Source organism: Monodon monoceros, unplaced genomic scaffold, assembly GCF_005190385.1.
Source record: "Monodon monoceros isolate NGI ecotype Baffin Bay Population unplaced genomic scaffold, NGI_Narwhal_1 Super_Scaffold_7, whole genome shotgun sequence".
NCBI lineage: Eukaryota > Metazoa > Chordata > Mammalia > Artiodactyla > Monodontidae > Monodon > Monodon monoceros.
The window spans coordinates 56,602,810-56,613,817 of NW_021703784.1; the positions used below are offsets into that span (position 1 = coordinate 56,602,810).

At 38.1% G+C, this 11,008-nt stretch overlaps 1 protein-coding gene across 2 annotated transcripts in view; it reads left to right on the forward strand.

The window, feature by feature from the left end:
* RAB6A (RAB6A, member RAS oncogene family) overlaps positions 1-8,862 on the forward strand; it is a 76,791-nt gene extending 67,929 nt beyond the window's left edge. Inside the window, exons 7-8 of one of the 2 annotated variants that reach the window (XM_029207446.1) lie at positions 4,583-4,649; positions 5,664-7,719. In XM_029207446.1, coding sequence (XP_029063279.1) covers positions 4,583-4,649; positions 5,664-5,728 — 132 coding nt within the window. In that variant the 3' untranslated portion in view covers positions 5,729-7,719. Of the gene's footprint in view, positions 1-4,582; positions 4,650-5,663 lie in introns of both variants that reach the window. The other variant, XM_029207445.1, reaches the window with a different exon arrangement.
* The last annotated feature ends 2,146 nt before the right edge of the window (positions 8,863-11,008 follow it).

Below are 11,008 nucleotides of genomic sequence, written 5' to 3' on the forward strand. Positions count from 1 at the left end.
CTTTTTCTACAAGAAACTGAGTACATTGATTTCTTTTGTTTCCTGTTTTCTGGGGTCAGGAGAAGTCAATGGGCATAAGTGTTACTAATTTTTCTTTTACTTGATTTAAAAAAACAGGCTTGGGCTTCCCTGGTGGCGCAGTGGTTGAGAGTCCGCCTGCCGATGCAGGGGACACGGGTTTGTGCCCCGGTCCGGGAGGATCCCACGTGCCGCGGAGCGGCAGGGCTCGTGAGCCATGGCCGCTGGGCCTGCGCGTCCGGAGCCTGTGCTCCGCAGCGGGAGAGGCCACAGCAGCAAGAGGCCCGCGTACCGCAAAAAAAAAAAAAAAAGGCGTTCTCAAATCTGTGATCATCTGCTAAATGGTATTATGGATAGTCATGCCTAAAGAATTATCTGAGGGACTTCCCTAGCAGTCCAGTGGTTAAGACTCCATGCTTCCAGTGTAGGGGGCAAGGTTTGATCCCTTGTTGGAGAACTAAGGTCCCATATACTGTGCAGCGTGGCCAAAAAATATTAAGAATTATCTGAGAATTCAGATGGAAGTGAACTCAAAGAAGCCAGTGGATAAAGGTACTAATCAACTATTTGTACTGCACTGTGTGCTTTCTGATGTGTTTTCACATGCATTAGCCATTCTTACAACTAACATTTTCAAGAATATCTATTGCATGTCAGGTACTAGGATAACAAAGATGAAATATGAGCCTTGTCCTCCAGTGGTTAAAGTCTAGAGGGAAAGACTGGGAGGTAAATAGGCCATTATAATCAGTGTAATAAAAGCTCTGAAAGAAGAAATGCAGGGGACTTCCCTGGTGGCGCAGTGGTTAAGAATCTGCCTGCCAGTGCAGGGGACATTGGTTCAAGCCCTGATCAAGGAAGATCCCACATGCCACAGAGCAACAAAGCCCGTGTGCCACAACTACTGAGCCTGCGCTTTAGAGCCTGTGAGCCACAACTACTGAGCCCACGTGCCACAACTACTGAAGCCCCCGCACCTGGAGCCCGTGCTCCGCTACAAGAGAAGCCACCGCGATGAGAAGCCCGTGCACAGCAACGAAGAGTAGCCCCTGCTCACTGCAACTAGAGAAAGCCCGCGCACAGCAACGAAGACCCAATGCAGCCATAAATAAATAAATAAACAAACAAATAAATATATTAAAAAAAAGAAATGCAGGGTGCTCTTGGAATATATAGAAGTGTTTAATTAGATTGGAAGATGATGGGATTGAAGAAATCTGGGAATGGGGTAGGGAGGTTTTTCTCAGAGTTATCAGGGAATGGATCCTGAAGGATCTATCAGCTAGACAGATTGAGCTGGGAACAGGGGAGGATATTCCTGTGTTATATTATGAGAATAGATAGATGGGTGTAACTCTAACAATACCCTCCCTGAAAGACCTCATTAGTTATGTACTTTTCACTAACTAGAACTTACTTTAATTTTTTAAAAAGCCTCAAAACTTGTAAACCTCATTCCATTTTCACAGAAGGTAAACAGACCTTCCCTATGCCTCCCCCATGAAAAAAAAGTTTCAATTTCTAAGCTAGCCCATAATAAAATATTCTTAGAAGCCAGAAAGATTATGTATCTTGAACAAGTAGGCAGTTTAATAAATATTTCATGTCCGAGCAAGCTATGAGATCTTGGGGAGGATTTCTGGATTTTCCTAAGTAAGAACATTTCAGTTCTGCTTTAATATGTTCAGATGATCTCTCCCAACCCCCCCCACATTTTTCCTGTCAGTTTTACATAGTTTCTTAAAGCAGGATTTTATGCCTATTGGTGCTTTGCTGTAGTCCTACAATTCTTGCAGAATTTCAAAACATTCTGTTCCCTTAGCCCACAGGACCATGGGTTATTGTGACTGATACTCAATTCTGATAGGAAGAGAGCTACTGTATATGAAAGAGTTTCTATGTAGAAGATCAGCCCTAAGCATTTTACATAATGATTTCCCTTAATTTTCACAGTAATCTAGTCAGTTAAGTGTACTATTATCTTAAGCCCATTTTACAGATGAGAAAATTGAAAAACAGAAAGATGACCTGTCACATAAGTGGCCTACCCAGAATGTAAACACTTCACCTTTTAGGTTTTAGCCATCTCATCTTAATATCTTTTGCTTTCAATATATGATTTGTATGTCTTTGTAGTCATAGTAATACACTGGAATTATTGAAAGAAGTCTTTATGCACACTGCTTTTTTTAGTGCCTTCCTTTGCCAGATGAAGTCCATGTTCTTTGCAGGTCTTTCTTAGTCTGGCTTTCTATATATATATATATATATATATATATATATATATATAGCTTCATTCTAATCCTTTTAAATACTGTGTGCTCCAGTCGGTCTGGACTACCTAACCATTCTTGAAAATCATTGCGGCCAAAACTGAATATCACCATTATAGAACGAATTTCTGGGATACAAGATTTGGTTTAGTGCCACATTGTCAGCTGCTAGATTATTCCAGTAGTCACTATACTTATTGCTGGCTTGCAGTACTAAATAGATGGTTGTTTTCAGTTGATGTTGGAGGGGGAACACATTTTTTTCAGGCTTTCTTATTGTCTATAAAATGTGTTTTTCCTTCATACTCTATATTCTTTATCTCTGGATGAAAAGTGATTTTTAATGGGTGTTAGACTTTTCCTGATGCATAAAATTTTGAGCTGACAAAGTTGACATTCTGCTTTTAATTCATTATCTAATACTATTATATAAAAACTTCAAAAAGATTAGAATTATTGTCCAACTTTGCATGCATTAATTAATTATAAACACTTGCTAGTTTTGAAAGGGCATAATATTCTTCCTAAAGTTATCTAATGCACTATATTAACCTATTTCTGTGTTCATTTTGCCTTTGTAAATTTTAAGTTATTTTTGTTCATAAAATTAACAGCTTTCACAGACATTAATTATTGCACCATTTATTCTTTTTCTTTTTTTTGCGGTACGTGGGCCTCTCTCTGTTGTGGCCTCTCCCGGTGCGGAGCACAGGCTCCGGATGCGCAGGCTCAGCGGCCATGGCTCACAGGCCCAGCCGCTCCGCGGCATGTGGGATCTTCCCGGACTGGGGCACGAAGCCATGCCCCCTGCATCGGCAGGCGGACTCTCAACCACTGCGCCACCAGGGAAGCCCTAGAGTGCTGATCTGTATTTGAAACTGAGTATTCATATATTAATCCAAATGGACCCACCTTTATACAATTAATGTTACATTGATTTGATTGATGGTAATTTACACAACCACATGATCTTTGATTGTGCACAGTTTCTGATGTTCAAGTAAGCATTCTGCAATTTTAAGTCTATAGCTGATTTTGGTTGAATATTGAGGCTAATGCCTAACTTTGGCACATCTCTAAATGCTACTAAACGTTACAGAACCAAGACAATTATACTTTTATTCAGGTCTTCCTTAATCCTACCACATCATACTTATTGCCTACAGATAAAGATTTGCTCCTTTTCTATACTTCTTTCCCTAGACAGATTACTTATAGTTCCATTCTTTCATCTTTGGCCTTCTTTCTGTTTCTTCTCATTTTAATTAAGCAACATTTATGGAGTGCTTAAACTCTGAGTGCTTTGTATGGTATGTTTTTCAACCATTTAAAATCTTTAAAACTGCCTTTAAATCCCAACTCAAATGTCATTGCCTGAGGATTTTTCTTGGCCTCTTGAGTAGGGCCTTCTTACATCTGTATTGCCATATCATTTTCTACTTCCTTAGTTCATAGCACTCATTGCATTGTAACACAAGGAATGGTTTGAGTCTATCTCCTTTGCCAAACTGTGAGCTCCTTGAATCTAAAAAGCACATCTTGTTCATTTTTGTGTCCCTAGAGAACTTAAGACAGTGCCTCAAGTAAGCAGGTACTTAGCATAAGGTAGTTAACATCATATACGCATTTTAATTTATAGGAATTTTACACTGCATGCCTAACAAAAAGAAATGATTGAAATAATCTGCAGTTTTACCTGCCATTCTTCCCAGTAAGTGGATAGCTAGGATTGGACATGAAGTAGAGAGTATGAATCTGTTGTTCCTTCAGTCAGTTTCTGTTCCCACATGCCTCTCAAAGTGAACATCTCACCAGGATTGAGTGTGGTATGGTGGTTTCTAACATAGTGATTTCCTAAGGATTTATCGAGGGCAATTTTGACTAGATTGACTTTCTCCATATGTACACTAACTTTAGAACCTAACTCGTTATAAAAGATAGGGATGCCACTATACAGTTTAACTAAATGAACATTCTGTCCTTACTCTGAGTTCCTGTAGTAGTTTGTTTTTATGACTCAAATGATATTTTTGCTCCTTAGTTCTTAGCTATTTGTTCATGTCTAATCTCACCCGTTGGAAAGCAAGGATCCTCTTTGTATTTGACATGCTGGTTTTCACATGATATTCATTTTTAGAATAAATAGACATTTTAATGTGCTTTCATTGTGCTAAGGTCTAAGGAATAACCCAGAAGCCATATCCTTTAACTCAGCCATCCAGTGGTCATCCCTTTACTTGATACCTTTTGCTAAATTTTCCCTCCCAATTATCACGTCTCTTTTTCCACAGCTCTTCCGACGTGTTGCAGCAGCTCTACCTGGAATGGAAAGCACACAGGACAGAAGCAGAGAAGACAGTATCCTTTTTGTTTCATCAGGAAATTTTATTGTTACTACAAGTCTTTAGAGCCCCACTTGGTTGGCTTAGGAATATTATGCCATTGCCTTTTACAGCCAAGAATTGATGGTTTAGGAGTAAAAAGTTTTTCTGTAACGAATGAGATCTGGTTATCCAGTTGCATTCTTTGCAGGCTGCTGCTCACTACGATTAATCAGTGAGAAGGTTTGTGTTTGTTTGCTTGCTTGATTTTTAATGAGCAGGAAACTTAACATCCCACCCTCCTGCTTCTTAATTTTGACATCCCTTGGCTCTGGGCTTTTTCCCCACAATATATATCATATTTCCTTCCCCTGCTTTTTCTATCATTTGAACTGTCTACTTGGCATAGGCAGGAGATAACTAAGTTTGGAGCTTTATCGTGGCCTCTTCTTTCAGAAATGGGACAGAATGAAGCACATGTAATATTAGTTATTTAAAAGAATTTTGAATTTTGATATTTTCCTTGTTTGTCTCATATTTACCTTCTAGTGTTTTTCCATATGCAGACAGTTTTATTAAGCCATAGAATTCATAGCACTTTGTATTCAGCTCTTCCCACTTCTGAATGTTTTATGTTTTCTAAGCCTTTATTTTAGCAGCATAATGTGTTCTATAGAGTTGAAGCCCCATTATTTATTAAATTCTCTCCCTGTTGTGGAACTCTCTTATAGGCTATTTTCAGATTTTTATTATAGATAATTTTTAAAGGAACATCATCTTTATATGATTTTTTACTCCTGTAGAATAATTTCCTTAGGATAGATTTCCATGAGTAGGAATTAACCTTATTCTGAACCTTGCTGCATATAGGAGATATAAGCAAGTTTATTCCATATGAGCACCTTATATGGTGAGCGAGCTATATAGAAAATAGTGGCTGAGTAGTCTCTGAAGCCAAATAGGAATGGAAGGGGATCTTAGCAGAATTGTCGATGTTCAGCAGAATTGGAATTGTACTTTCCCATTTATAGTTCCTTAGCTTTTGTTTCAGTGATTGACATAAAACTGGAAAAGCCTCAGGAGCAACCAGTCAGCGAAGGAGGCTGTTCCTGCTAATCCCCCATGGCATCTTCAACTTTCCTCCAGAAGCTCACTGCTTTGGCCCCCTTACTCTTTCATTGACTGCAGTGTGAATATTGGCTTGAACCTTTTCCCTTCAGTAATAACGTATTGCAATTCAGCATTGCTGCCTGTCTCTTGGAGATGATCTATTAGCTTCACAAGCACAAAAAAGTCAGTGTCTTCATTATTTATATTTTACAAAAAGCCAAACAATTGCAGCATATTCCAGTGGTAACTTTAAAAATTAGATACATTTTCTTAACATTTTTGTTTCCTTTTTAATGTTATGAGAATGTACTTCAAAACGATGGAAATCTCAACAGTATGTGGCTTGGTTAAGGAGCAGTTGTTCACAGCAGCACTTGCCTACCTACTTGATCTCCCTGCTTTACTTGCTTGTTCTTTACCCCATTTCCTATTCCAGTCCTTCCTCCATCAAAACAAACAAGAGGGGGCAAAGCAGTAGTCAGACCAAGCCCATTGGAATTATCCTTCAGTTTTAGCAATACCACTTGCTCTCAAGATACCCAAAATTATTCTTAACCACTGACATAAATTAGTTAGACCTTAATTGAGGTCAAAACTCAACTATCATGGTAGGCAGTGCTGGAATAAGGAAAGGGTTCTGGTGTGTCTTCAGAATGAGTCCTAATGAACATACTGAGTACTTACAAGTAAATGAACATAAAATATATTTCTGACCAAAACAAATATTTGATTCTTTCACATGTTAGACTCCGGGAGAGAAGTAAAAGTGCTTCAGAACAGGTTTTAAATATTTAATTCTTCTAAGAGCTATTTCTTCCAGGATTTTAAATTTGTCAAAATCGAGTTCTTCTGTTTGTTTAAAAAACAAAACTAAACTTTTTTAGGCAATAGATTTCTCTTGAGTTTTCTTTTTCTGTCTTCCTTTTCTTTCTTTCCTTCTTTCTTCCTTCCTTTCTTTCTTCCTTTTTTTTGAAATGCTGTGCAGGCAAGGCACTGTAGTAATCAAATTCCTTTAAGAAGAACCAGTGGAAGAATTTTAGTTTGGCACTTTGATCGAAACTAACTAGTAGAAACAATGATATCTAAAGCTTACCAACTAAAGAATCCTCAAGAGAATAGCAAATACTTTGCCCAGGACAATTGAGGTCAGATTGAAAGTGGAAACAGTTTTCTTATAAGCCCTAGAGGCAGATCTGAAAAAGCATACATAGAAGAGGGAAAGGAGAGAATGAAAATAAAACTTAATATTATGCAGATTTATGCCTTATTTTTCAGCATTTTTTATGTTCTCTCAATCCAGTTTTGCTTTTTATTAGATCTGTATAGTTTGCTTAATTCACTAGTGATTTAATTTTATATTTAAGCTACAATTAATCTTTTTTCTTTGGTGATATTTATTTCCTTGCCTTTTTTAAAACTACTTTCAATTTTTAGATATTTTATTTAGAGCTTCATAACAATGGCAATATGTATTTCCCTTAAAACACTGCAAACAAATATACTAGGAGTGCACCATTTTAATCTTTACTAGTTATTGTGAGATTGCTGTGTAAGTTAATAAATACATTTGTAAATACATTGTTTGCAAGAAGAAAATTTCTGAGTTACAGCTCAGGAAAAGCCTGCTGAATTTATGTTGTAAGCATTACTTAACAAAGTATAAGGATGAAAAGACAACAAAAATATCTTCATACTTCCTCATCCCCTCATTGCAACAAACCCCTTAACTGGGAGAACCTTATTCCTTCCCCTCTTCCTCCTCCACTTCCCACTTATTGTCCAACCTTATAATATTCAGAGAGCACTTGGATTATGGGTCTGAATAGAGAAATACTTTCAGATAATCATTAGCCCACATACCCCAGTAACTTGTACTCAAAAGATGGGATGGAGTTGTAAAGTGCTTTTATAATACAATATTATTGTTAAAGGCAAGGGTTGACTCTTTTGTTTTATTTTGACATGGCATGTCCTGAAATAAATATCAATTCAATATGGCGATGGGTCATATTCTTTATTTGGAAGAAGTTGTGATTTCTGACATGGGGGTGATTGTGTTCCTACACTGTAGCATTTGATTCTTTTTAATGTATATTTAAGGCAGTAACCAGTTAATGCTGCTTTTAATATTGGTCTTTTTATTTAGCTGGGGTTCTTCAACCAAAGCAGTGAAGTGTGTTCATAGTGCACTTCTTTTTTTAATAAACACAGTTTTGCTGCCCAAAAAATGTATAAATAAACACAAAAGAAAACATTTATTGACTTGGTTTCCCGTTCCTGCCAAAGTGATGAATTACCATATGCTACTTCCTCCCTAGGACTATAAAGGGAATGTGGAATCCAGAAAAATAGCAAAACAACAACAAAACTGAGAAACCCCTGGGGAGTCACAAGACTCTTTTCAACTGTTGAGGGTGAGGGAAAGTGGCTGCAACTTGAAAGATAGGGCCGGGCTTCCCTGGTGACGCAGTGGTTGAGAGTCCGCCTGCCGATGCAGGGGACACGGGTTCGTGCCCCGGTCCGGGAAGATCCCACATGCTGCGGAGTGTCTGGGCCCGTGAGCCATGTCCGCTGAGCCTGCACGTACGGAGCCTGTGCTCCGCAATGGGAGAGGTCACAACAGTGAGACACCCGCGTACCGCCAAAAAAAAAAAAAAAGAAAGGGCCACTGGTGGAGGCAATAATAGGATGTGTTAAGAAAAGCAGTTTAGGTTCTGCTTATGCATCCTCACGCCTAACTCCACCTTTGCCTTTGGACAGGGGTGGCAAACTGCCCTCGCACCAAATCCAGCCTGCTACCTGTTCTTAAATTAAGTTATGTTAGACCTCAGCCATACTTTCTCACTGCAAAGATGGAGTTGAGTAGTGGAAACAGGCCTTAGGGTAAACCACAGCTCTCCCCTGTACTACAGAAATGTAGGCCACAGCCCAGACTACAGGCTCAGGTATGCATAGCAGTAATGTCAGGGCAGTATAAAATCCCTGAGAGGGAATTTCCTGGTGGCTTAGTGATTAGGATTCCGTGCTTTTACTGCCGTTGCCCCAAGTTCAATCCCTGGTTGGGGAACTGAGATCCTGCAAGCCGCACAGCGCAGGAAAAATATAAAAAGTCCCTGAAAAGTGAGGAGTTGATGAAACTAGGTGGGGAATAACCTGCCTGCCTTAGGCCTTTCACTCACTCTTTACCCTTTCAAAGCATCAGTTAGTGGACTGTGATCTAGGGAGACTGCCTCCTGCAAGAGCTGCTTCTTCCTAAACTGGGTTTAAAGGTAAGGCCCTGAAATAAAGTTTGGTGAGATGATACTGAATGGGAACAATACATGTTGTCTTGTGGTACCTAGAACTCTGTCTCAAGGTTTGTCCTTTCCCCATCTTAAAACTTGACATTCTGGTCTTTGACCCTTGCCCAGTATACCATCCCAGAGTTATAACCCATACCCCAGGAGAATTTGGACTCATAAGTCAGAGCAGTTGGATACCTGAAAACTGCCTCAAAAGAAAAAGTGAATACCATTTGAAGCAGAACTACTTGAAAAGACAACCAATAATTTAAAGATGGCATGATAAATATTGAAGAGGTAAGATACTACCAGTATGGAACAAGAATCATAAAATAATCAAATATATTAAGTGAAAAATATAATAGTTGGAATAAAAAACACAGGTAAGTAGTAGACTGGATTCTATTCATTGAATTAGTGAGAACGTTCAATTGAACTCTTTCATTAGAAAGCAAAGAAACAAAAATAAAGATTAGGAGGAGAATAGTATATATAGCAACATTCAGAAATTCCAGGGAGATGAAAATCAGGAAAATTAAAGTACTGAAAACAGAATTTTGAAGATAGTATTTGTGACAGGCATCTGTGTATCTTCTGAATGCAGTTTCTGAAATGGTATCTGCCTCCTGGTACTCATACATTTGCATTATCCTTTCCCCTTGAATATAGGCTGCACCTGGTGACTTTCATCTAAGAAATAGGACACAGCAAAAGTTACATCACTTTGAAGGTTAGATTATGAAAGACTGTGGCTTTTGTCTTGTTCACACAATCTGACTCATTTGCTTTTATGCAGCAATCTGCCACGTTTGAGCTGCCTGTAGAGAGGCCCAGCAACAAGGAGCTGAGGGCAGCCTCCAGCCAATGAGGAACTGAGTTTCTTCTTAATAAGACAGCCTGGAAAGAACTGAACAAAAAACAAGCCACAGACAAAATATTTGTAGATTGCATGCTTGTTAAAGGACAAGTATTCAGAATATATGAAGAACTCTCATAACTTGATAGAAAAGACATAGAAATTGCTTGATATCGTTAGTCATTATAGAAATGCAAATTAAAACCACAATGAAATACTACTACATACATATCAGCAAGGCTAAAATTTAAAAGATTGGCCGTACGAAGTGTAGGTAAAGATGAGGAGCAACTAGGAATTCTCATACACAGCTACATGAGATTTTGGAAAAACAGTTTGGAAGTTTCTTTAAAAGTTAAATATACATTTATATATAGTAGCCATTCCACACCTAAGTATTTACCCACAAGAAATGAAAGCATGTGTCTATACGAAGACTTGCACACAAATGTTCATAGCAGTTTTACTTGTATTAGCCAAGAACTTGAAATAACCCAAATGTCCATCAGGTGACTATGTAAACAAATCATGGTACATGCTTACTGTGGAATAGTATGCCATAATGTATGCTTACTGTGGAATGAACTGTTGATACCAACAACATACCTGAATATCAGAAAATTATCCTTCGTGAAAAAAGTTGGACAAAAAAAGTAAAGTATATATTTTATGTTTTCATTTATATAAAATTCTAAGAAATGCAAACTAAACAATAACCCTCCTTTTCTCCCTTTCTCTAGTTCCTGGTAACCTCTATTCTGCTATCCGTCTCTATGAATTTGCCTATTCTAGGCACCACATATAACTGGAGTCATACAATATTTGTCCTTTTGTGTCTGACTTCCTTCACTCAGCATGATGTTTTCAGTGTTCATCCATGTTGTAACATGTATCAGATTTGATTCCTTTTTGTGGCTGAATAATATTCCATTGTATGTATATACAATATTTTGTTTATTCATTCATCTGTTGATGGACACTTGTGTTGTTTCTATCTTTTGGCTATTTTAAATAATGCTATTATGAACATTAGTGTACCAGCATCTGAGTCCCTGTTTTCACTTACTAGTGTATAACCTAGGAGTAGAATTGCTGGATCAAGTGATAACTTTTTGAAGAAATGCTAAACTGCTTTCCACAGCATCTGCA